The 26,253-nt window shown below is 36.4% G+C and overlaps 1 protein-coding gene across 1 annotated transcript; it reads left to right on the plus strand.

Annotated features, from left to right (window-relative positions):
* On the plus strand, positions 1-26,224 carry LOC141576734 (uncharacterized). Its single transcript, XM_074360146.1, has 12 exons — positions 1-56; positions 3,738-5,111; positions 6,585-6,670; positions 6,955-7,070; positions 7,176-7,257; positions 8,558-8,623; positions 9,429-9,492; positions 10,833-10,900; positions 12,862-12,993; positions 14,338-14,445; positions 16,328-16,442; positions 19,112-26,224. Exons 1-3 carry the CDS (start codon positions 1-3, stop codon positions 6,652-6,654), a joined length of 1,500 nt encoding a protein of 499 aa, XP_074216247.1. The 3' UTR covers positions 6,655-6,670; positions 6,955-7,070; positions 7,176-7,257; positions 8,558-8,623; positions 9,429-9,492; positions 10,833-10,900; positions 12,862-12,993; positions 14,338-14,445; positions 16,328-16,442; positions 19,112-26,224.
* Positions 26,225-26,253: the final 29 nt, after the last annotated feature.

Here is a 26,253-nt window from a genome sequence, read left to right on the forward strand (position 1 = left end):
ATGTCAGGTGGAAAGCTGAGTATAGGTCAAACTTCAGAGGAGGTGATCAGATTGAAGTTAGAGGTATAATGAGAGATATCTTGGGCTGCAATTATAAGTCATAAAAACAGGTTCCCCAAAGAGTGTCTAGAGAAGATACTTCCAGTATAGATTCAATAGTAAGGTTTGAGAAGAGGAATAAAATCTGGGAGCATGCACTAGGAAATGGAGATACAGAAAAAATAGAACAAAGCTTTGACTTCTAGGCGATTAAGGTCAAGCTGAAGAGATATACAAGTATCTGAATAGTTATATGATAAAGGTATGTACTAGCTACTAATGGAGCACAATGGAGGAAACATTTAATTCTACTGAGGGTAATTCAGAGGAGTTACAGAAGGATAATATGGAGCAATTCTGAAAAATCTTCAAAATAAATAACAAGCTAATAGGACACAGGGAAGAACATTCTGAGCAAAGGATTTGAGATTAAAAAATTCAAAGCATTTGAACAATTGTAAATAGTTCAGCTTAATTACACGGTTATAGCTTGTTTCACAATTCAAGATTTAGGTTAACCTTCACTGATGTACCTTTCCACCTGCATTTTACATTCCTGTAGTAATTAACAAATCATATTGCTTTTGCCCTCTCATTGTCTCCATTAATATTTTCTCTCCTGGCTTGTCTTTAATCTGCACACTAAAAAGAGGAGCGTAATTCCTTTTTATAAGCAAATGCTCATGCAGTTCTATGCAAAGAGCAGATGGCCTACAAATGTATCATTTTCTAAACAACTGTATTCTTGTCCCTTTGTCCTTGGTGGAGATGGAGGTAAAACTTTTAATTAGTGTGAAAACCAAAATAACTGCATCCAGAATATTACAACATATCATTCTATCCTATGTGTGATGCCCTGATGTAAATAAAACAATTCAGTGATCTGAAATTAACCTGTAATTAAAGTGTTGAGAATCAATCAGTACAATTTAAGTTTCATTAAATTCAAACACACTCAAAATTGAATCAATTTATTAAGCTTACTTATTTCCCAGCCCCCAACAGACACAATAATACCAACATGTAACAAGTTCACATATAAACAGCTTCACTATTCCACTTACAGAAGTGAGACTACAACTTCCCAAGTAGAATAAGGTACACTCTAAATGCAAATTAAAAGCAAGACAAGACACTCTAAATTGGAGATCTGCTTGCTGTTGGTGAGAATGCCTTGAAGTATTGTTTTTGATCTATATGCAAAAGTATAGGGACACACACTTGTCAAAAGAGAATACAAAGTTCAATCTAACTGATCCATATTGTGCAGATTTTCCCTTCATTCAGTGCAAATTTAAAATGTATAAATTATTTTGATCAGAATTCAGCAATAAAATCTTAACTCTAAAACAGAAACAACAGAAGTGTCTTGTTCACACAATGCCTGTGTGTCTTTGAAAAAAGAAAACTACCTGGAAGCAATCGTCTCTGTACCTCTCTGCCAATTTTGATTAACAGATTCCCTCTTCTTGACTTGGAGCAACTCTCTTAGAATCATAAATTGTGAAAATGAATTGCACATTAAAGGTTCTGGCACCCGAGGACCTTGAGTTTTCCAAATTATGTTTTTCAAGACATTTAACTAAATGCAACTATTGTGTAAGGAGACGGTAGTTGTCAATATGAACACTTCAATAGAGTAGAAGTAGTCATGTTGAATTTTTTGCATTCAATTATTCATTCTATTTTATGTGATAACACATAATCTATGAATTATTTGTTAAATATCACAATTAAATTTGTCAGTTTTTTTTTTTTGGTAAAACCACTACCAAAAACAGCAATGACTAAACATGCTTTTATAAGGATCAATCAACCAATGCAGTTTAACACATGATCCATTAGAACCTCTCTTTTCAAAGCCTGGAGTTCTTTGACAGGTGGAAAAAATGTACATACTGTATACATTACAGAAGAGATCTTACAAAATTCTATCAATAAATATCCACAAAACTATTGCATGTCACTGCTAAAATTCAGTTTCACTATTCTGTTGAAAAAATTCCATTGGTTACATATCTCATTTAAGTGTTGGAAAGAATACTCCATGACTTCTAAGAAATGATGGACAATCTGAATTAAATAGCTAACTAACTTAAAATCAAAACTATAAGTTACATATTTGATAAAAGTAATATATATGTGTGCTTATCACACTAATATAATGTAGAATAAGATGGCTATAATTGTGGGAGACTAGATCTACAGAGGTAGTAAAATGGTCCTGCTAGCTAGTAAATCTGATTATTAAAATCAGGAAGGAATAAGAAGAAAGTAGGGAAGAGAGGGAGAGAGGAAGATGAGAGGGAGTGAAAGAGAAAAAGGAGGGAAGGAAGGAAGGAAGGATTTGTAGTCAAACTGTTACATATCAGGCCCTAAAATAAATTCTTTCCTTAATTCCATGAATTCACTTATTATACAATATTAACAAATTACTTAAAGAATGAATCAAAACCATATAAGATATTATTTCTCATGTAATGGAAAAAATAATACGATGAAGCAAATTAAATCTAATAGTGTTAAAATATTCAAAGACTTTCTAATGATAAAAACTTTAAATATAAAGTATTCTACTTCAAAAATGCTTTCAGAGATGTTATCAATGGTGAGAGGATGTATATATCATATATAGTTTTCTGTTTATGAATTTGATTATATTATAGCAATGGAACAGTGTAATATTAAATTTAAAAAATGCATATCAATTGAAGATATAAATTAACCTCAAATTTGGGTTGTAAATAATTTTATATTTAGCTTTCAGTTTTCTTTATGTTTTTATATAATTTTAGGAAAATAATTATCATACATAAATGTACAGATCTGAGTCTTTATCTAATATGTCTCAATCTCAAGAGTTCTAAAACCCCTCAATTTCCTTCTTTCCTTTCTTCTTTTCTCCCTTCTTTCCTATTCCTTTATTGGTAATTTGGGGTATAAAAGTTAATTGTTGGCAATATTTTATCAGAACTTATAATGTGAATGAAGGATGAAAAATATATACATATATACACACACACATATAGTGATGATCCAACTTGGAATAAATATTTCCATATTTCTATGAAAAATTGTGAATGAATTTAACGATAGTATGTTATTCCTTAACATTTTTCATAATATACAGTATATGTACTTACAACTTTATACTGTGAACTTAATTGTTTAATATCTACCTTCATGCATGGAAGAGTTTTTATGTTATTATAAAGCATACTTTAATAATGTGATAAAGGAGAATGACATGGTGTTAAGAAATTATGTTAATGTAATGGGCTTTATGAATTCACAAATTAGCTGAGCACTGAGAGTGATTGGAATTAGATAGGCAAATCTCTTGAGGGGAGTAGGGCATTGATGTGTAAAAGATTATTCCTGAGAGTGAGAATAGCATGTGTATGGCCCTGTAGCATGAGGGAACATAGTAAGTACGAGGATTGTAAGAAGTGTATCTATGGTAATGATCATGAAGGTGAACAAGGAGTGATTTGAGGCAACTAACAAGGGTAAGGCCAAATATATAACAGTCAGCATATTACAGCAGGCTGTCCGGCCAGCCGGCCCTCCGCCCGCGCCGCGGGGTGGGCAAGCGCCCCGCGGGGGTCTCGGGCTCCCAGCCCACTGCCCCGCCTCCCCGCCACCCGCTAGGCGTCGTCCGGGGACGCCCCTCGCCGAGAGAGACCCTCAATCACAAGTCACCCCGCCCTCCCCACCCTCCTCGCCGTGCCACGCAACCCGGCCCCGGAACCGCCCTCCCGATCTCCCTGCAGTACCCCTCGACCCTCGCCGGGAAGAAGTGACTCCAGCAGCCGTGGCGGCTCTTTGGGCCCAAGGGGCGGGCGCGGCAGCCATTGGCAGAGGCCGCTGCCTCCGGCTGTCAATCCCGCGGCCCGGCCCCGCCCCACCGGCGGAGCGTGGCAGGACGCAGGGCCGCGGGGGCTGTCGGGACGGCTCCAAGATGGCCGCGCGCTTGGGGTCCGCACCTGCTGGCGGCCTCGAGCCCCGTTAACTGCCACCGCTGCTGACCGGAGCCGCCAGTCGTCCTGGCGACTCCGTGGGCTGTCCCCGCGGGGCGGGAGGCCGCCATGGCGACCCTGGAAAAGCTGGCGAAGGCCTTCGAGTCCCTCAAGTCCTTCCAGCGGCCGCCGCCTCAGCCCCCTCAGCCGGCACCGCCGCCGCCGCCGCTTCAGCCCCCTCAGCCGGTACCGCCGCCGCCTCAGCCCCCTCAGCCGGCACCGCAGCCGCCGCCGCTTCAGCCCCCTCAGCCGGTACCGCAGCCACCGCCGCCTCAGCCGGTACCGCCGCCGCCTCAGCCCCCTCAGCTGGCACCGCAGCCGCCGCCGCCTCAGACGGCACCGCAGCCTCAACCGTCGCCGCCGCCGCCGCCTCAGCCCCCTCAGCCGGCACCGCAGCCGCCGCCGCCGCCGCCGCCTCAGCCGGCACCGCAGCCTCAACCACCGCCGCCGCCGCCGCCTCAGCCCCCTCAGCCGGCACCGCAGCCGCCGTCGCCTCAGCCGGCACCGCAGCCGCCGCCGCTTCAGCCCCCTCAGCCCCCTCAGCCGGTACCGCCACCGCCGCCGCCGCCGCCTCAGCCCCCTAAGCCGGCACCGCAGCCGCCGCCGCCGCCGCCTCAGCCGGCACCGCAGCCTCAACCACCACCGCCGCCGCCGCCTCAGCCCCCTCAGCCTGTACCGCCGCCGCCTCAGCCCCCTCAGCCTGTACCGCCGCCGCCTCAGCCCCCTCAGCCGGCACCGCAGCCGCCGCCGCCGCCGCCTCAGCCGGCACCGCAGCCTCAACCACCACCGCCGCCGCCGCCTCAGCCCCCTCAGCCGGCACCGCAGCCGCCGCCGCCTCAGCCGGTACCGCCGCCGCCTCAGCCCCCTCAGCCGGCACCGCAGCCGCCGTCGCCTCAGCAGGCACCGCAGCCTCAACCGCCACCGCCGCCTCAGCCCCCTCAGCCGGCACCGCAGCCTCAACCGCCGCCGCCGCCTCAGCCCCCTCAGCCGGCACCGCAGCCTCAACCGCCACCGCCGCCCGTCCACCGTGGGTCAGGAGCCGCTGCACAGACGGTGAGTCCCTGCGGGTCCCTCCCCAGCCCTGCGCGGGTATCCGTCCCTCCCTCGGCCTCCCCCGAAGGCCCCGAGGCGGTCCGGGCCCCAGGCCTCTGCTTTCCCGGCTGCGAAACTCGGGAAGGAACGGGGCTGTGTTGTGATCCGAGGCCGCGCGTCCCGTTCGGCTTCCTCTGGGCCACTCCCCACCCCTCTCCTTCTCCGGGCCAGGTGTAACATTTTGTCTTCCCTTTTCAACTGAGGGTTTAAAACAGTGTTTCAGATAACTGTCAAAACGCTATGCATGCAAAACCCTAGGTTAACTTAAGGGAAGGAGTAGGAGAGAAGAGGGGAAGGAGCGAAGTTCACTGGTCACTTCTGTGGGGGTGGGTTAGATGGTCACAGTGGTGAACGCTTAACTGCTACATGGCCCCGTGCGCTTACCAGCATAGTCGTTACTGTTACTAACCCCGGACAGCACTGGTGTTAAGGAGGCATGACCACGGACCGTGTGCTCATTGAGCTTAATTTTACACAAACTAAGATTTCCACAGAATCAAGACAGGCAGTAAACGCCAGCTGCAGAGGACAGCTTGTGCAGGGTTGGGGAACAGCATGGCATGATCAGAACTTTAGTTTGACTGGCTTGAAATGTAGAGGGAAAGGGAAACTTCACACTGATGAATCAGAGAGGAGATAGCTGTTTTTATTAAACTAAAATGGTTAAATGAGCCTTGTTGGTTAATGATTTGCCTTAGCAATGTGAATTTGGATTCTGCAAGTATTTTATAAGTTCTGTAAGAAGCTTGTTTTAAAATTTCAAAACTCTTAAGATATTAGAAGTTCAGTTTTATTTTATAAGAATTTTTTAAAAAGTGTTTAACTCAATTAGAACTGAGTTCCTTTAACATAGACTTTATTATCTCATGTATTAATACCCTCTAGAGGTACACAATGAAAAATGTGATTTATAAACAGACACATACAGACACAAGGAAAACAGTATGTAGCTTCAGTAACAGTTTAAGAGAAAAGTCAGAAACAAATTTTCCCTGGTCAAAATATCAAAAAAAGCACCTGGGGCTTATATCCTTTAATTGATTTGAGCTCTAAATGGACAAATACCCAATTTTTTTTTTTTTAAATTGCTAAGAACAAGATTCTTTTTCACGTTGAATAATGATTTTGAAGTTTAAATAAGTACCAACAATAGAGTTATGAGGGAGGAAAAATATAAAATACTGATTTTTTTTTTTTTAATCTCACCGTAAGGTGCATTCTTAAACACATAGGAGAGAACTGTCATGATTTGCGCAACTCGCTTGCAAATAGTTCAACAGTATTAACGATTGAATTTAGATGGTGGGCATATGGGAATTTATCATCCTATTAAACAGTTTTTTGTACTTCTGAGACTTAGAATAAAACATTGGAAGGAACCTGTTAGACATAATGCTCTATGTGAAGTAATTTGTTCCCTTTGTGAAATTCTAGGAAGGTTAAAATGCATGTTCATAACATCAAGAAAATCACAAGCATTTACGATGTAATCAGAACTACCTGAGGATCTGTGAAACTTGGTGAGTTGGTGGATTTTTTAAAATGTCTTAAAACATTTTGTTTTTACAAAGATTACAGGAGTAAGAGAAGATAAATTTTAATCAACTCTTAATATTTTTTTCCTGGTTGATGTGATATAATTAAATGTGGGGAAAAAAGGTAAATTCTAAAAGGAGACACTACCTTGATGGTTTTCTATGGAGGAAACTCAAGCAGGAGGAAGTTTAATTTAAAAACATGAATTACTGCTCTTTATAATACATTCTAAGTTGTCATTCTTTTGAATGCCTTCCTTTCCAAACAGGTGTGTTATTCTGGGAGATCATCAGGACTTCTGGGTATTTGGAGGTACTGACCTAACCAGTGGAACTGCTGATTTATAAGAAGTTGTCCAGAATTTTGGAAAACTGATTAGTAGAGGTAAATAATGTTTCCTTGGCAAGTGATGACAGAAAGTGACTTGAGTGAATTTTCCTTTGTTTTTAGGCAGATGTACCTAACCATGTATGTTAACAATGATTACAGGCTGGAGACCGAGAAGAACTACCATTTTTGCCAGCTGGGATGCAGAAAAAATTGGACTTCTGGGTTCCACAAATGGGCTGAGGTAACTAAGACAGAAAACGTATCTTCTTGGTCAACATGTATCTCAGGGTAATCACAGATGTGTTCCATTACCTGATATTGTTTTAATTTGGATAAATACTCAAGAAAATTTAAGAAATAGAGTTTGCTTTTGCTTTTACATCAGTTTGGTAAAACAGAACAACCTCTTAATTACTAAGTACAAACCAAGTTTTTCATTATTTTTAAAATATTTTAGTTTCTATTTGTATTTGTTTTGTGATAAGTAAGTAAAATCTGTAAGCTCAGAAAATAGTCAAACCTAGGAAGCTGCTTCTGACAAGTGAATTAGCTTATTGAAAATCTGATATAGATCCTTGGCATTAATTTTCAAGTTTTTACAGTTTTCTTGGATTTCTTCTATCTAGGAAAACAACATGCTCTTTTAAGATGACTGTACTCTGATTATAGTCTCTCCTTTATGGATTCCGTACTAAATTGTAACCATAGGTATATTTTACCATTTACAAAAGTGCCTGATTGGGAAGTATAATACAATGATTTTGTAAATTGAATTACTCTAAAATTTCAAGGATTTATTTTTAATTCAATTATGATTAATTTTCATTTGTCACTGGCTCTTAATGCTTTATTTTAAAGTGTCTTTCATAGGCCCCCTTCTTTCATCTTCTTCCCTTAAGCTCTCTGTCCGGTAACTCTAAGTTCTTACATGTTCATGGTAGGCTTGTGTGTTTTTTTTAAAGGCAGGTGCACCAAAAAGCACTTTCCTGTGACTATCTTCTGTTTTGTTCATCATTTATGAGTCCAAATTTTATAGAATTGATTTGAAGAATGTCATATGTTTCTTATCATTGTGTCTGGTTTTTAAAATGCTTTCCATCTGACTCATTTCTGCATACTTTAAAATAATAATATGAATCAAATAAGTATGGGAATAAAATCACAGTTACTTGTATCACATTTGATTCCATGTATATTGCAAAGTCTTATTATTATGTTGGTGTTATGAACATGCATTTCATAATACACTTATTTACATGAATCAGATCTTATTCATTAAGGTCATTTACTTTTAGAAATATGTAATTTCTTGTGAATACATGTATATAGAAATACATGTGTCTTTTTATAATTTATGCAGCTTAGAATACAGATAAAATAAACCCAAGATACAAGATAATATGCCTTACATTAATTTAAATTCATGTGAGTTAAAAGACAATTTGAATATTGTTTCCCATTTTCTACTAGCTTCTTGATCATATTCAGCAGCACATTTACCTTTACATATATTTAAGGAATCTTTTTTATTTCTACTGTAGCTCTGTCATAATGGAAACTCTGCAGCAGAATCAGCTGTCATCTATCCCGTGTGGCCAAGTGCAGAGGTGAGAATTCTCATTTGTGGGATGACCACTCACAGCTTTAAATGTTTTTACTGTAACTGCTCTTATAAGGTAGCAAGCTAGAGAGAGAGAGAGAGAGAAACAGAGAGAAGAAAAGAGTTCTCTCTGCATATTCCCATGTGTGTGATGGCATTAGTCTTCTTCTGCTGTATTTTTCTAGAATGTGTGTGCGTGTGTGCATGTATGTGTGAGAGAGAAATGTCTTGTCTTTGTCCTAATAGCCACTCTTCTCTCCCTCTAGTTTTTTCTCTATCCTCCCCTCCTTTCTTTTTCTTTTTCATCAATATCTTCTCTTTCAGAAAATTCTTGATAAATAAAATTTCCAACTTCCTCACTTTTAATATGGTAAAGTTACTTGGATCCCCAACGTCAAGGGATCTCATACTTTAATGTCTGTAAGGATTGCCAGGGACACCTTTTAAAAGTACAGATTTCCAGGCCTTACTTTGAGCAGTTCTCTTCCAGTAGATCCAGGGTGAGGCTGAGCATCTCTGAGCCTTCCCCCTTCATATTATGGTGCAGGGGATCAGGGGCAGCTTTCCTCTGGGTCTCCGTGCTGTTGCTATGAAAAGTGGCTACAGCATCACTAATATTTTTCTTTCTTGTTTTAATTGCATTAATATTATCAAGCAGTTAATAGCATTTTCTTAAAATTATGGTCAAAGGCATAGGCATTTGATTTATAATGGTATCTGCAAACCACTCTTTTACTGAATTAATTTGTTTTGCTTGTATTTCCACAATTGTAAATGCCGTGAGTTAAGTGACTGCTTTGCTTCAACTACAGGAGAATGTGAAAACACTCCAGGAGAGAGAGGTTGCATATATCAATGCAGACTCATACACAGAAGGTAAATTTTATTTCAGATTGTCATTAAATAGTATACCAGTATTTAAGTCTGTCAACTCCAACTCATAAACTAGGATTATCCTCTTTCTATGAGATGACTCAATAATACCTCCATTTCTCCATTTTACCAGAGAGAACATTATTATGATTCAAATGAATCAATATGATTCATAACTAAGCTATTGATCCTAATTTCTTTAGTATATTTACCATTGGCCTATCTTGGATTACTACTTAAAACTTTAGTACTTTTGACATTCTTCCTGTGGAGCTATTTTTAAAAGTTGGGCTAAAGTATTTCATACAGAAATAGTTCCTGTATGTATTGGAACAACTCTGAAATAAGCACCCACTACAGACTTTCTTTTGACCCTGACATGTGGCATGTGCATCTGTAGGCTTTCATCGTGTTATGGTTATTTCTAGGTAAGTGTCACAGGACACATGTTAGTTACTGACACACTCTAGTCTAACGTCTTGATATTGAATTGAATGAATGAATAAAAACGTGAACATTATGGCCTTACCACTTCCTTTGCCAAAGACCCCTAGGTACTGCTGCCATAATGAGCAATGGCCCTTACTGTTACTGCAGGAGCTGCAGCCTTAGCAGCAGAGTCTGCCTCTGCAGTCTCCTATCCTGAGTGTGTGCTGCAGCCTCTCTGGCTCCTGAAGAGTTATTTCCACCTTGTGTTTTAGTTTTAGCCAGGCTGTCTGTCTGTCTATTTATCTACCTACCTATCTATCTATTCTAAAATTTTATTTATTTGTTTTTACTGAAGTACATTTGATTTGTAATATTAGTTTCAGGTGTACAGTGAAGTTACACAGTTATATACATATACATATACATATACATACACATATACATTGTTTTTAGATTCTTTTCCATTATAGGTTATTATAAGATACTGAATATAATTCCCTGTGCTATACAGTAGGTCCTTTTTGTTTATCTGTTTCATATATAATAGTGTATATCTGTTAGTCCTGAACTCCTAACATCTCTCTTCCCTTCCCCCTTTCCCCTTGGGTAACCATAGTTTCTTTTCTATGTCGTGAATGTATTTCTGGTTTGTAAATAAGTTCATTTGTATCATTTTTTTGTTTGTTTACATTCCACATATAAGTGATATAATTTGATATTTGCCTTTCTCTATCTGACATACTTCACTGAATATGATAATCTGTAGGGTCCACCCTATTTTTAATTCTCCAGGAATGATGCCTTCAATTTGAAATATGTTATATCTTGTTTATAATTAGAAAATAAAGTTAGAATTAAATACAGGTTTGAAGTCCATTTGGAGGTATTAAAATACTCTCTATTTTATTTTGCAGGCAATTATACTCTCAGAGTTGACTGTACACCCCTTCTTTTCCAGTTGGTATATAAACTGACAAAAGAGGTATGTAAGTAGATCTGTCATAATGTTTTTTGATGAGTGGATAAATCAATAACTTTTGTTTTCTAAATTACTAATATTTAAACTGGTGACAGACATAGCTGATTTGTATAAATAACAAATCAGAATGAGCTTTAATACACTACTTATGTGACATAACTATGAGAACAGTAGTGCTAGTCTCTGTTCTAATAATAGTTCCTAATAATTGTATACATTTGTTAAAATGTGCAGGGTCTATTGTTTCATGGGGCAGAGTCTCTTTGATATAACAGAAAGAATACTGAGCTGGGATGGGGAAGCCTTGGCTGTGAAGATTGCCTTGGCTATTCATTCATTCATTCATTCATTCATTCAGCAAGTATTTATTGTGTGGTTACTATGCATCAGGTCCTATGAAATGAATTCTAGCAGCTACAGTGATAAAGCACAAGGTTTCTGAATCCAAATACTTTATAATCTAGAGAGGCCACAGACCTGTAAATGAGGACTCATACTTCACTTGAATATTGGATACTATATACAGTGGAGGACAGTTGTGGAAGAGAGAAGTTAAAACCCTGGGGTAGCTGGTGAGGTTGGAAAGCACTAGAAGGTGTTCACAGAAGGATTAGTGGTTAGGCTGTAAAATGGAAGGATGTGAAAGTGGGGAGAAGGTTTCTCCTCAGAAGACACAGGACCTAATAAAGACATGGATGTGTGAAAGAACCTTTCCCGACCTCTGGGTAATGCAATATAACCTAAATGTAAGGTGTTGGTGAAAAAGCTGGCAAGAAACGGGGCCTGACCCATAGGCCTAAGTGTTCATAAATCTGGTGATGGAGAAATTAAAGAATCTTTAACAAGTTGTATATTATCATTTTTATTCATTAGAAAAATTACTCTGTATCAGTGCATTGAATATTTTAAGCTGTAGTAAGTCTAAAAGCAAAATGGAAATAATTCCACATAATTATTTAGCGCACAGGAATTTATAAATACTAGTTATTGATGTAAAAAGTACTCTGAAAATGCTAATGCACTCTGAATCTCTAAAAATTATGTGATCTACTCATTGAGTATATGTGTGCTTCATTTAAATAACCCCCCATTATAGAATTTAACTGTAAAAATATTTCTTTCAAGTAGGTATCACTTAGATGACAGTGGGAAGTAGATGTCACATCTCTGTGGTCCTGTTTCCCAATCGCCCTTCATCTTGCCCTGTCCTTTTCACTGTTAGTGTCTTTAACATCTCATCCTCCCAAGTGAGCATCCTCCCATGCCCATCACAACTCCCACCATACTGGGAAGCTTAGGTCCTTGATCCTTTTATTGAAATGTCCCATAAAAACATCTTATCTAAAAGCACGCTGTAAAGACAGCCCTTGTTGGGGAATCCTTCTCAGGAGATACATTTACACTCTGTCCTACAGAGGAGGCTCCTGCCTTTATAGGAGGGGTAGTAAGAATTTTAGGGCCAAGAAGGAGAAGCTTAGGTCTATCCCCTTTGTAAATTTATTTAATAAGTATTAAAAGTGTAAATGGTTACCATAGTGACAGGATAACTCAAACATAGATCCTGCTATTAGTGTGTTACCTGTGTAGCCAGGAGAGACTATGATCAGGAATTTTCAAATCCAAGATAGAGATTAAAATCACCAAAGTGAATACAGATAAAAGTGTGGGAAGCAAAAAATAAATATCTTAGTTTATTATTTTACATGTTGGAATTAAACAGCCTGCTTAATGGGAAATTGCAAGTTTTTTTCCCATTTTAAAGCCTCTTTTATGTTAATTTGAATTTAATTTTCATGCCACTTTATATACAATATATTTGTCTTTCAGAGTTTTTGTTTTAGGTAGTTTTTTAACAGTTTAACTGGGAAATTAAAATGTATCTTTAGAACTTACATTATCAGGATGAACTAATTAATTGTCCAGAAGAGAAGAGTGAGATTTTATAATCTTGTTTGATTTGTTAGTGGAAGAATCAGACATCATTCATCTGGAGAAATGCTATTGGTTGCTGAGGGCTCAATCCTGAACTGGATGACTTGATTTAGAGACATTTGGCCCATTGGCTTCACCACCAATTTGTCCATCTCTGAGTGAAGGTGGGAATCCTATTTTCTACAAATGTTCTTTGCTAAAAACGTGAGCCTTGTTCCACCTTTGGAGCCTTGTGTAAGTCGGTTTACCTTTCTGCACCTGAATATTCTCATATACAAAATCGGTTTGACCAAGAAAATCATTATGAAACTGTGCTCCAGTGCGGTGCCTCAGCATCTGGTGCAAGGTCAGGGTGGTGGACACTGAATAGGCAAAGCTCTAGCTTCCACACATGACCCCACCTCTTCCTCAGCTGAGTAATGTCTATTGTATTTCTTTTATATAGAAGAAGGTTCCACTGCTGTATCCTTCCCCCACCCTTAAAAAATTAAGAAACCACTGGACTAGACCATCTCTAAGGTCCCCACTTAGCTCTAAACTTTTCACTACTATATATATATATATATATTAAATGAGGTTTACAAGGAGTAGTTGTGGCTGATAATCACAAAAACTGTATTTGAAATCTGAAAGCTTGGGTTCTGCTTCTGATTCAGACCTTTTTAAAAAAAACTTCTTACTTTCAGCAAGTCATTTAACTACTTCTTAGCTTCAATTTTCTGCTCTTTGAGGGCACAGAATTAGATTCTTGAAATAGTCTGTATTCTTCAGGTTTCTTGTGTGTTTTAGAAATACTTGTTAGTGGAGCTAGAACAGACAGGGCTTCCACTTCAGCAGTGCAGTTATATTTTTACCTTTTTAGAATTAGAGATTGAGAAATCATTTCATTTGAAAACAAAATGATTCCATTTATTTTTTATGAAAAGTTTAAAATCCACAGGATTAGATTATAAATTGCCCTTTATTTCTGAAATTTAATATATTTATGTATACAGATTAAGTGGTACAATGAAGACTGCAGTACAGAATTTCTTTCTCTTATAATATAGTGTGTTAGTTTTCTTTGCTTCATGAAGGAGCTGTATGAAGCTTGTTAATAACAACACAGTATATCTTTGATAGAGTTCAACTTTTCTTCTTCTTTTTTCCTTTTTCTTCTTAGTCTTTCCAAATTAGGATAATTGTGGTCTCTGACTTTTTTCCAGTTACATTTTTAAAATATACTTTTATTTTTTACATTCTACAATCACTTTAGACTTTTGGAATTAATATAAGATAGAGACAGGTAGGCAGACAAAACCAAACACTAAATGATAGTATTTTCTTCTAGGAAGTTAAATTTTGGTTATAATTATGCCAGGGGGGAAATAAAAACTTCCTAAGACAGTGGAAACTACTGATAACTTTTAAAAACTAAGTCAGTTTATGCGAGTCATGCCTCCTTTCATAAGCATGTCATTAACAGGAAGTTTGTTGGCTGTGATTTATTCTGTGTTCCTATTTTACAGGTTTATTTAACGCTTTTGGTGAAAATCATGACAGCCACATAGATTTTAAGGAGATATCCTGTGGGTTATCAGCTTGTTGCAGAGGACCTCTGGCTGAAAGACAGAAATGTAAGTGTGTTAAACATCACAAAATTTGGAAGCTATACAGAGAAAAAAATTAGCATCCATTCATGTAAAAAATCATCTGATTAAAGCTTGAATTTTCATCCCTTTGGCAAATAGCAGTCTCTTGCTGAGGTTTTACTGAGGTCAGTGTAAAGGTTCAATCATCTGTTCTTTTTTACTGTGGAGTAATTTAAGATCTTTGTTATTAATAATGGTTGATTTTCCAGATGAATGTACAATTCATGGTAAATGAACTACATCATTCATGATGTGTTTGAAAATGTTAAGCATATAGAAAATATTTTCTGGTAGTCTATATAGAAAATTTGTCTTGCTTAACTTGAATTCCAACTTATTTTCTAGCACTGTGTATATTGATATTTTATTACCAAAATTAAATTTATGATAAAACAATTTTATTAAATACTAAATTTATCTTTTAAACCTAGCTAAAATATTATAGCGTAATTTATAAGCATATTACATTAATAAATCTTAACCATATTTGGTTAGGAAAATGCAGCAGTTTACATTTAATTGGAACCTAATTCTTATATATTCACTAGGGTCATTATCTCTGCATATTTCTAAAATACAGCTTCACAAATACTGCGTATTTTGGGTATGATACTTATTAGTTCAATATTCTTTAGTAATGTTGTACTGTGATGTACTCAGTTAATTTAATAGCATAATTAATACATAATTATTACACACACGGGTGTGTGAAGTAGATAATTATTTAATCTTAAAAATTTAGATTTCTTTTATCTTCCCTGATAGTATACCATTACTCTAACCTGGCTTTGTGATAGATTATTTGTTCACATTAAAGTTCTGGTATTAAAGAGGCTGAAGTCTTTGTTTCTCAATTGAGGTTAATTATTGTCTTAAATTTTTTTAATTTATTTTTTGCCAGTGGACTAGTGGAAGTTAACCAACTAGACTAACTAGCAACTTTGCTGATATTGATGTTAATTAGCAAAGTGCTGATATTTCGGATTTTTAGCTTGTTGTATATAAACTTCATTGAAGATTTGAAATTGTTCTTAGGCAAAAATATTGGGTGCACATTAATTATATTGGAGAGGCAAAATCTTTATACAGTCATCTCTCATTATCTGCTGAGGATTGGTTCTGAGACCCCCTCAGATACCAAATCCATGGATGCTCAAGTCCTTATGTAAAATGGCATAGTATTTGCATATAACTTATGAACATCATCCTGTATACTTTAAATCATCTCTAGGTTACTTGTAATACCTAATATAATGTAATTATTTGTAAATACAATGTAAATGATATGTAAATAGTTGTCAGTGCATCGCAAATTCAAGTTTTGCTTTTGAGAACTTTCTGGGAAAGTTATATATATATATTTTATATATATATATACATATTTTTTTGATCTATTGTTTATACCTGTGAATGCAGAACCAATGGATACAGGGGGGTTACTGTACCAGCTTTTTGTTGATTCTTAATGTAGATGGAATATTTTCAGCATTGTAAGAATCAACTCTGAAGTGATCAGTTTTAAATATTAGAAATTAATTTAAAAGGTTGAATTACCTTCTCAAAATCTGTGAGATATTGTATAGTAACTTGGCCCTTTTTCAGTTTGCAAGAAATTTAACTTCAGATTTAGGTGAAGGATAAAGTTCTCTAAGCGGGCTAATGATATAAGGAGAGAGACTTGTGAAGTGTACAGGAATTCCTACAAGTTCAAAGGACTTTAAGGACACAGTGTCCTCCAAATAAGAACTTAGTCCAGAATGTAGTTGTTTGAGGAACTAAGTAATTTTACTAGGGCAGCTTGTAATAAAATGTATTATACTTCAGAATATGAAAGTAATTTCTCTCCATAAGAGTTTCTTTTCTTTAGTTTGCTTCAAGGTATTTGATGTTGACGGTGACGGAGTTCTTTCTAGGGTTGAACTGAGAGACACGTGGTTGCACATTTAGAGGTCTGGAAGGACAACTGCACCGATGATATCCTGGTAAAGTCTGATTGCATACATCTTCTTGCATGTAAACTTCCAACAGGAACATAGAGTGAAGAATTTTTTAAAAGAGGTTGAGAAAAAGATTTCTTACTACTTCTAGGTTCTATATTATGCTACTCAAAATATTCATAGCCAAAGATGCAAAATTGGGAAGAGAATTTGCCTTAGAAAATTTAATAAACTGAATGTATTATGTAAAAAAAATTGAAACCACTGGAAAATTGTCATAAATTTTTAAGGTAAACAAGCAATCTATTTCTGTAATTAAAAAAAAAAAAAAAAAGAAAAACCTTGACCGAAAATACTTTATACTTCAGCTACTGGCTAATAAAAATGATACCTTCTCCTTCCTAACTACTGATTTGGGTTTCTGGTTTTAAAGGAATTACACGTGGATGTATCCAACATTGTAGAAGACACATAGAATGCGCATGATACCACAAAGTTGAGTCTAGCAGAGACTAATTTATTCTTTTCTAAAAATACATTATATTCTGAATTGCTATACATACCTTACGTATACATACTTGAATCTCTTCTACATCATCCCTGCTAAATGCTTATTTGGACCTGTCGTTACAATACCTCCAAGTTGTCCCTAAGGAAAGCCCATTCCACCTTTAAACAACTCCATTAAGTGTTATTTACATAAAAAAATTATATTTTATAAGCTAGGCATTTTATAAAAATTAAGTAGAGACAGCTCTTGCCATCTGTAGTTTATAATCTTTACTTCTCCCATTTTAATACATTATGGTAAGACAAAACTTATATTGAGCAAAAGAAGCCACAGAATAAAAGAACACATTGTACAATTCAATTTATATGAAGTTCTAGAACAGAGACAGAACTAATGTTAATAAGTGTTACAATAGTGATTTTGGAGATGGGTGATTTAACTGGGAAGGACCATAGGATATCTGGGATGATGGAAATTATTTTTTATCTCAATCTGGGTGGTGTATATTGTTTAAAAAAAATTTTTTTTTCAATAATATTGGTGAGGGTCTGTCCTAAGTTCTTTAATAGCAGCCAGAATAATTGTATAATAGCAGAAACGAGCATGTACTTTACAAAGAATAAAGCCTTGAATTTTTTTAGTTTCACAACATTTATTAAAGATATTATAATAGGTTTGCCTTAATGTCTGTGTATCCCTGTGAAACTGAAGATAATCCATATATGTGAGACACATATGAGCTAATTTGACCCTTTCTATTCAAATGTTGACATGTACCAAGTAGCAGATGGTAGGATGTAGACCATAGTGCTCTTATACAGGCTTAGAAAAATAAGTAACATTTTTTTTAATCACAAATCCAGAAGAAATCATCATAGTCTTATTAACTGACACTCAATAGAAATAAATAATAGAAATGAATTTTTCAGGGCTTGATCTTTGGCAATTCAGATAACCATCTTCATTTACTTTTCTGCCCAAAACTAAGGTAGCCATTTCTATTTGGTATATATGAAAACAGAAACATAGGAAAGTTTCTTTTAGGAAATACCTTATGTAGAGATACAATTTCCATCGCCTTTTTTCTGGGTGTTTGATAAGTATGGAGGTTATCATTGCTGTCTATTTTTGTGTAAGACCGAGTTTCTTCTTATGACTGTACTTTTGAACATTAAAAAAAAAGATCATTTAGCTGCTCCATCTCCGTGTAACCATAATAATGAAATGGTAAAAATTTAGAATAGAATTTGGACCTTTCAACCAAACCTATTACCCATATTCACTGGTGACTAGACTGTGACAATATTACCCATTATTTTGTACCATTACATTGGTATTAATATACTTTAATGGAAGTTGCATCATGAAAGCCAATAAGTACCATCACAGTGCTTTAAAATCTTTTCTTATAATAAATGGTATTATATATTGAATGAATACATGAATATCATTAATAAATAATATTAAGTATCATTAAATAATAAATCATTAAATAATAAAAATATAATTAAGTAATAAAAGCTAAGAACATTATTATTCATCTAGGACTGTTAAGGTGATTGTTCAAAAGATGAAGTAAGAGGCATTTGGTTATATTTTTGCCTCCCAAGAAATACTGTCTACTGTATATAAATGTAATTTTTGGTACACTTTGACACGAAAAAAAAAATACTGCTTTACTCAACTTGTGAAAGTAATGTTAAATTTTATTTTGAGGGAATGTTAATATAGATACTCATTTATTATATATATTTAGTTCTTTTAAATCTCTTAAGAAGTCTAATAATGCCAGATGTTTTAAAGAAGATCTTAGAAAATTGTTAGGGTCAAAGGGCATAATCCAGAGAGTTTGGAAAAATGCTTTCAAAGTTAGTAAATAATCCTTTTTCTCTACCCAGAACCTTTTGTGGGTTCTGTTAGTAAACTTCACCTTGAACCAGAAGATACTGTGAGTTATTTCCCAGGTCTTACTGGAGGAAGATTTTTGGTGATAAATTGCCCACGTTATGACTCATTACTTCAGAGTTTGGTTATTTTTGAACTTATTTTTGCTGGCCTACTTTTAGATGAACACATAGCATCTACACTAAATCATTAGTTTTCTTTCAGGCAAATGACCATTGCAAGTTTAATAAAACAGTTTATTCAAATAATATAAGAAAATGAAGATTTAAGATGTTCTTAAATATTGTTTCTCTTTCAGAATGGCCATCTTAACTCTAGAAGAATATCAGATCTGGAGTGTGAAAAATGTTCTTGCCAATGAGTTTTTGAATCTACTTTTCCAGGTATGTTTAAGGTAAATGACAGAGACCGAGGGCAGTGGTACCAGTAGTTCTACATCTTTTCCATTATGTAGTAGTTAGACAACTAGACTACAAAACCATATATTGTCAAAAGAACTGCATTAACCTGTACACCACCTGCAGATGGTAAGTTAGAGCGTGAGTGCTTCTCAGAGTCACAATGTGCATGATAGGAAAGTAGAGTAAAGCTGATAATGTTTATCTTAATAACTCATGATAGAGCAGATTATAAACACATAGAAAAGAATTTAAAATGTAAAAGCCATTATAATTTGCTATTTTTCTTTACTTTTTTTTTTTTTTTAAGACCCTTCCTAACAAGTAACACAGTGTGGACAGAGACATAGATCATAAATTGGCAGCTGTAAATTTTTCACAAAGTATACAATCTTTCCAGTTAGGAGGTTATTTTAGATGCAAAGCTGTTTCTTAATTTTCTTTTTTTTCTTTCTTTCTTTCTTTTTTTTTCTTTTTTTTAATTTAATTCTTTAGAAGGCCCAAAAAAGATTGAAGGAGAAAGGAGGAAAGAAAAGCTGTCAGGGGTGAACATGAAATCATAAAACTTGCCAGATTTTAACTATTTTCCCAGTTAAAGTAGTTCTCTTTGCTCCAATTTAAAGAAACAACTTATAGTTTCCCATTTTTCATAGTTCTTCATAAATATATGTTGATTTAATAGTATTTTACAGGGTGTGAGTAGGGACAGACTGGAAGTTCAAGATTTGTAAATACTGACAGTATATATAGAATAGAAACAAGTTTATACTGCATAGCACAGGGAAATATATTCAAGATTTTGTAGTAGCTCATGGTGAAAAAATATGAAAACAAATATACGTATATTCATAAAGGACTGAAAAATTGTGCTGTACACCGGAAATTGACACAACAATGTAAACGGACTATAACTCAGTAAAAAAATAAAAATAAAGATAAAACTGTTAGAACACTATAAAAAAAGTAGTATTTTAGATTTTTCTTATTTTATTCTCCTTTTCTTATAAAAGCACCCCTATGAAGATCAATAAGACTTGATATCTTTATATCTATCAAGATCCTCCATTGTAAATACAGAGTAACCTGCCTGTGACACAGCTATGTTAGAATAAATGAAAATTGAACTCTTCCTGACAGCTAATAACTAATGTATATTTAAAGCATATGAAATCTGATAAGCCTATGATACCCATTTAAGTCAATCAGTTGCTCTACTGTCAGTTATCAGCCAGGATCTAAGTTGATGTCTTTATAAAACATAAATACATATAAAAATAATATAAACCTATTGTAAACAGAAATGACTTGCTTAGTAATATGAAAATGGTGCAGCTATTTTAATCTCATTTAAAATGATGTCCTCAATTACTTTAAGTTATCATTAATTATATAAACATTTTGACCACTTAAGTTTGTGTCTGAGTCATCTTGCAGCTCTTACATAGCAAAGCATTTTGAACTTTTATATTGCCTTTCCTATTTTCTCATGCTTATTAGGGACTTGCATAGGCACTATTTTTTCTATGACTCTATAAACAGATGTATGCCTGAGATTTTCTTTTGTGTCTCAGTGTCTCTAGCATTATATTACTGACAGATTTTTTGTTGGTTATCAATCTAATTTTTTTCTTGGTATATATAGTCCTTTCAAATATATATATATATGTAGTCAGTTTACACTGTTGTGTCAATTTCTGGTGTACAGCACAATGCTTCATTCATACATGAACATACATATATTCATTTTCATACTCTTTTTCACCATAAGTTACTACAAAACAGTATTGGATATAGTTCCCTGTGCTATACAGTATGAACTTGTTTATAAATTGGGAGTTTGATTTGCAGGTACTAAATATTAACATTACATTTTATGATGCTCACTTTATCCCATATTCAGACATGCTTTTAAAACTTTATGTTCACTTAATATATAAGTAAGCAGACTTACTCTAAATTGTTTTATTTTCTGTCTGTTTCTAAAATAGAATTAGCTAGTAAATTCAGTGATAAAAGCTTGAATTATACTTTTATTTTATTTGCCAAGATCCCACTCCTGGCTGACCATTTTGGGTATTTAAGTATAAAGTAAGTAAATGTCAGTAGAATTAGGAAACCATTCCTGTGGTAATATTATTTTCAGTCCTTTCAAATAAACTCAGTGCCCAATATTTTGCAGAGGAAGCATTCTAAACATGATCAGGGTCTTCTATCTTGTACGTTAGTCATAAAGTGTCAAATGTTAAACAGTTTGATAAACAGAATAGTGCACCACACTGACCCCTACCTATATCCATGCTCTAATCCTGAAATCTGTGAATATGTTATTTTACATGGCAAAGGGGATTTTGCAGATGTATCAGGTTAAGGACTCTGAGACAGGGAGATTAGCCTGGATTATCTACATGGGCCTAGTCTAACAACAGGAGTCCTTAAAAATTGAAAATCTTTCCCAGCTGTGGTCAGAAAGATATGACTTTGGAAGAGGGATTATAAAGCTGTAAAGCTGTTAGCTTTGAAGATAGAGGAAGGGCCATGGGTAAAGAAGTGTGGGTGAACTCTAGAAGCTGAAAAAGACAAGGAAATTCATTCTTTCTTTGACCTACAGAAGGGCATAGTGCTGCTGACATCTTGATTTTTAGCCAAGTGATACCTGTTCCTGACGACCTACAGAACCATAAAACAATAAGTTTGTGTTGCTTTAAGCTGCAAAATTTGTGATAATTTGTTACAGCAGTGATAAAAATAAGTATAGGGGAGATAATCCAAATTTATGGATTGGAGGGCTCAACATTTTAAAGATGTCAGTTCCCCTTCAACTGTTTCAAAGATTTATATATGCACATCAAAATCCCCAAAAGTTAATTGTTGTTACTGTTTTTTTGTAGAACTTGACAAACTGATTCTAAATACATAGAGAAGCGTGAAGAGCCAATAGCCAAGATGATATTAAAGAACAATGTTAAAGGACTTATTATAAAACAATATTAAGTCTATGTGATAACTACCTAAAGTTAGACATATAGACCAATGGAACAGTATTGAATTAAACCCTGTACCATACATGAACAGTAATTTTAGATAGATTATAAATCTAATAAATTTGAAACATAAAGCAAAGCATCTGGGGGAGGGTAAAGCTCAGGTGGAATGTGTGCTTAGCATGCATAAGGTCTTGGGTTCAACTCCCAGTACCTCCATTAAAATAAATAACCTAATCCCCCACCAAAATAAAGCATCTAGAAAATAGTGTAGGAGATATTTTAATGACTTTGAAGTGGCAAAGAGTTCTTAAACAGGACACAGCACTAAACATAAAAGAAGAGTTTTAAGTTGGACTTCAGTAAAATTAAGAATTATTTTTATCAAGAGATACCATTAAGAAAGTGAAAAGCTAAGCCACACGGTGGGAAAATATATTTGCTATACCTATATCCAACAAAAGACTTGTATCTAGGGCATATAAAGAACAAAAACCAGTGGAGAAAAAGGCAGAACCTTAATATTAAAATGTGCAAAAAAATTGAACAGGTGCTTCTCACACACAAAAAAAAATCCACATAAGCTATGAAAAGGGGCTGACCTCTTTAGTAATAATGGAAATACGTACTAAACCCACAATTGGAACACCATTAGACATCCACTAGTATAGTTAGTTGTTAAGTGATACGAAGCATTGGTGAGGGCAACAAGCAATGAGGACTCTTACACATGGCCAGTGGGAATATAAATTCTTACAAATACTTTGGAAATAGGCTTTTTGAATGAAAGTTATATATGTATATGTGTGTGTGTATATGTGTACACACACACACACCCACACCCTATTACCAAGGGTAGGCCATGTGTGTACCCTTCAGAAACTTCTACATCTGAGCACCAAAGGACATCCAGAAAATTCTCATAATCACTATTTGTTATACCCCCAAATAGAAAATGACCCAAACACTTTTCAACAATACATGACCATAAGTGGTGGCACATGCATACAAGTTGTATAATTTAAAGCAATAAAAATAAATATACTAGTTTACAGAAAACACTAGTGGATGAATCTTACATAATTTTGAGTGGAAAGTATGGGACCAAAAATTTCAAAAGCACAAAAGCCAATCCATGGTGGCAGAATTTAGGATGGTGGGTCCATCAAAGGGGTGCCGTAGTATCTGGGAAGAAACCCAAAGTGGAACAGCAATGTTCTGTTTCTTGACTGGATGAAGGTTACATAGATGTATTTACTTTGTGAAAAATCACTGAACTGCATACTTAAGATGTGTTCACATTTAAGCATGTATATTATATTTGCATTTTTTAAAAAAAATGTTTGCTTGCAAAAAAAGATATCCAAAGCCTAAATATTTATTAGTAGGAGGATGGGTAAAACAAATGATAGTATATTCAAATAATGGAATACTATTCAACAATAAAAAAGAATCAACTACTGATACAAGGATGAACCTCAAAAGCCTAATTTATACATCTCATTGTCAGGTAAATTTTAACTCAGAAGGTAAACAAAACTGTAAACAGGAATGTGCCCTGGGGGGAGGGGTGCTTTAGCCTTTGTCTCCTCAGACCTGTGCCATTACTGGCACATCTCGCAAGAAGAGAGGCAGGGCTCAGCCACAGCTACCATCTCCTCCTGTGCATAGTGCCCCGGCGGGGACAGGGCTGAGGCCTGAATCTGCACGTGGGGGCTCCACAACCTCCTAGGCAGGACTGAGACTTGTTTATAGCCTGAGGCAGGGAGGATCTTTCTACCCTGACACCTCAGAGAACTTGTGCTGCCAAGAGAAACAAGGAGCTCAGATTTGGCACAGAGCGTAGGCGGGGCTGTTCCGCGGTCTTCCCCGAGCCCACCTACAGACCGCCTACCCGAGGCAGAGCAGGCAGCTGCACAGAGCAGCGGAGTGACCAGCACCAGGAGAGGGCACAGCACCTGAACACTGTGCTGGGATGGGGTGTAATCTGCCCACCTGCCTCCCCCTGAGCACAGCATCTGACTGTGGCATCAGGAGGGGGAGTGACCTTCCCGCCCACTGGGTAAGAGCTCAGCTCCTGACCTAGTGTTAGGAGGGGGCACAATCTGCTAGCCAACAGCCACTGAGAGCAGCACAGATGAGGGCGCCAACAGAAGGCCTATGAAACAGCAAGCTGAGTTCGCGAAGCAGGGCGAAGACACAAAGACCTCTCGATCAAATCATTAAGGGCACACCATCTCCAGGTTAAGTAGGTAACTGATACTCCTTAAGCCACGGTGCCAGAGAGATATGAGCAATGTGAAGAAGTAGAGAAACCACTCCCAATGAAAAGATCAAGAGAAATCCCCTGAAAGCATGATCAAGGAAATAGACATTGATGGCCTACTAGATCAAGATTTCAAGAAAAGAGTGATCAAAGTACTGAAGGAACTAAAAGAAATAGGGTTTAGGGATATAAAATATGTCAAAAATGAAATAGAAACTATAGAGAAGAACCAAGTAGAATTAGTAAACTCATTGGCTGAGATGAGAGCTGACCTAAAGGCTGTGCAAAGCAGACTAGAAAATACAGAAGAACAAATATGTGATCTAGAAGACAGGACAACAGGAAGCACCCAATCAGAACAGCTGAGAGAAAAACAAATAAAAAACAATGAAAACAATATATGGGACCTATGGGGTAATATAAAGTGTGCCAATCTATGCATAATAGGAGTTCCAGAAGGGGAAAAAGAACAAAGGGGATTGAAAAGGTATGGGAAGGACTCATGACTGAAAACTTCCCAAACCTAAAGAAGGAATCATATCCAAGCACAGGAGGCTCAGAGGGTCCCAAACAGGAAGAACCCAAACAGACCCTCACCAAGGCACATCCTAATCAAGATAGCCAGAGTCAAGGATAAAGAAATGATCCTAAAGGAAGCAAGAGAAAAACAGAGTGAGTTACAAGGGAACCCCCATAAGGTTTTCAGCTGATTTCTCTACACTGTTTACAACAGCTAAGACATGGAAACAGCCTAAAATGTCCATCAACAGATGACTGGATAAAGATGTGGGATATTTATATGATGGGATACTATTCAGCCACAAAAACTGACAACATAACGCCATTTGCAGAGACATGGATGCTCCTGGAGAATGTTATTCTAGGTGGAGCAGAACAGAAAGAGAAAGAGGAATACCATATGAGATCACTCATGTGTGGAATCTTAAATATATGCAAGATCTTGTGGTAACTCACAGCAAAAAAAAAAAGTGACAATGAATACATGTACGTTCATGTATAACTGAAAAATTGTGCTCTACACTGGAATTTGTCATAACATTGTAAAATGACTATTACTCAATAAAAATGTTTAAAAATAAGTAAAGTAAAATATAACCTTTAAAATACTGTATAATGAGAGGTGTGATGTTCTAGTATCTGTTCTAAGAAGTACGTTAGACACACATAAGAATAGCCAATGGTCAGAAAGATCACATGTTATCAGCTACCACCCCATGCAAATTAATGGCATTTAGTAGATATTCATATATGTGTGTACATATATAAAATGTGTATTAGTATATATGTAAATCAAATAAAATAATTATATTATAATCTAATGTAAAATCATATCAGCAAGCACACTGTGCTGACATAAGTGTCTTGGTGTAAACAGATTACAATTTTTCATTGAGTTTTCATAATGGGATAATATTGTGAACCAAGTGGAAATTGTAAAAAAATGTTATCCAAAAAAAAAAAAAAAAAATCCTGACTACATGAAAAGATGCACAGTTACTATAAGGGCTCTCCCCTTATTTACTATCAGTGTCAGAAAGTCTCTTGGAATAAGTTAGCAGAATTAAAAACTCTAAAAAGACACAAGTATGCACTCTCTGTTAAAGAAACCAAAAGAAAAAACAAATGAATGGACAATTAAGATCCTACAGATAAAAATACCAATTTTTATGGGAAATAGCCTTAATATAAAAAATAAGGAGATTATATTCTAATTTCACTTTTTGAATAAAGATATACAAAATTTAGCTGAATACTTTCGTATTTTGCACTTATG

Source organism: Camelus bactrianus, unplaced genomic scaffold, assembly GCF_048773025.1.
Source record: "Camelus bactrianus isolate YW-2024 breed Bactrian camel unplaced genomic scaffold, ASM4877302v1 HiC_scaffold_27, whole genome shotgun sequence".
Taxonomy (NCBI): domain Eukaryota; kingdom Metazoa; phylum Chordata; class Mammalia; order Artiodactyla; family Camelidae; genus Camelus; species Camelus bactrianus.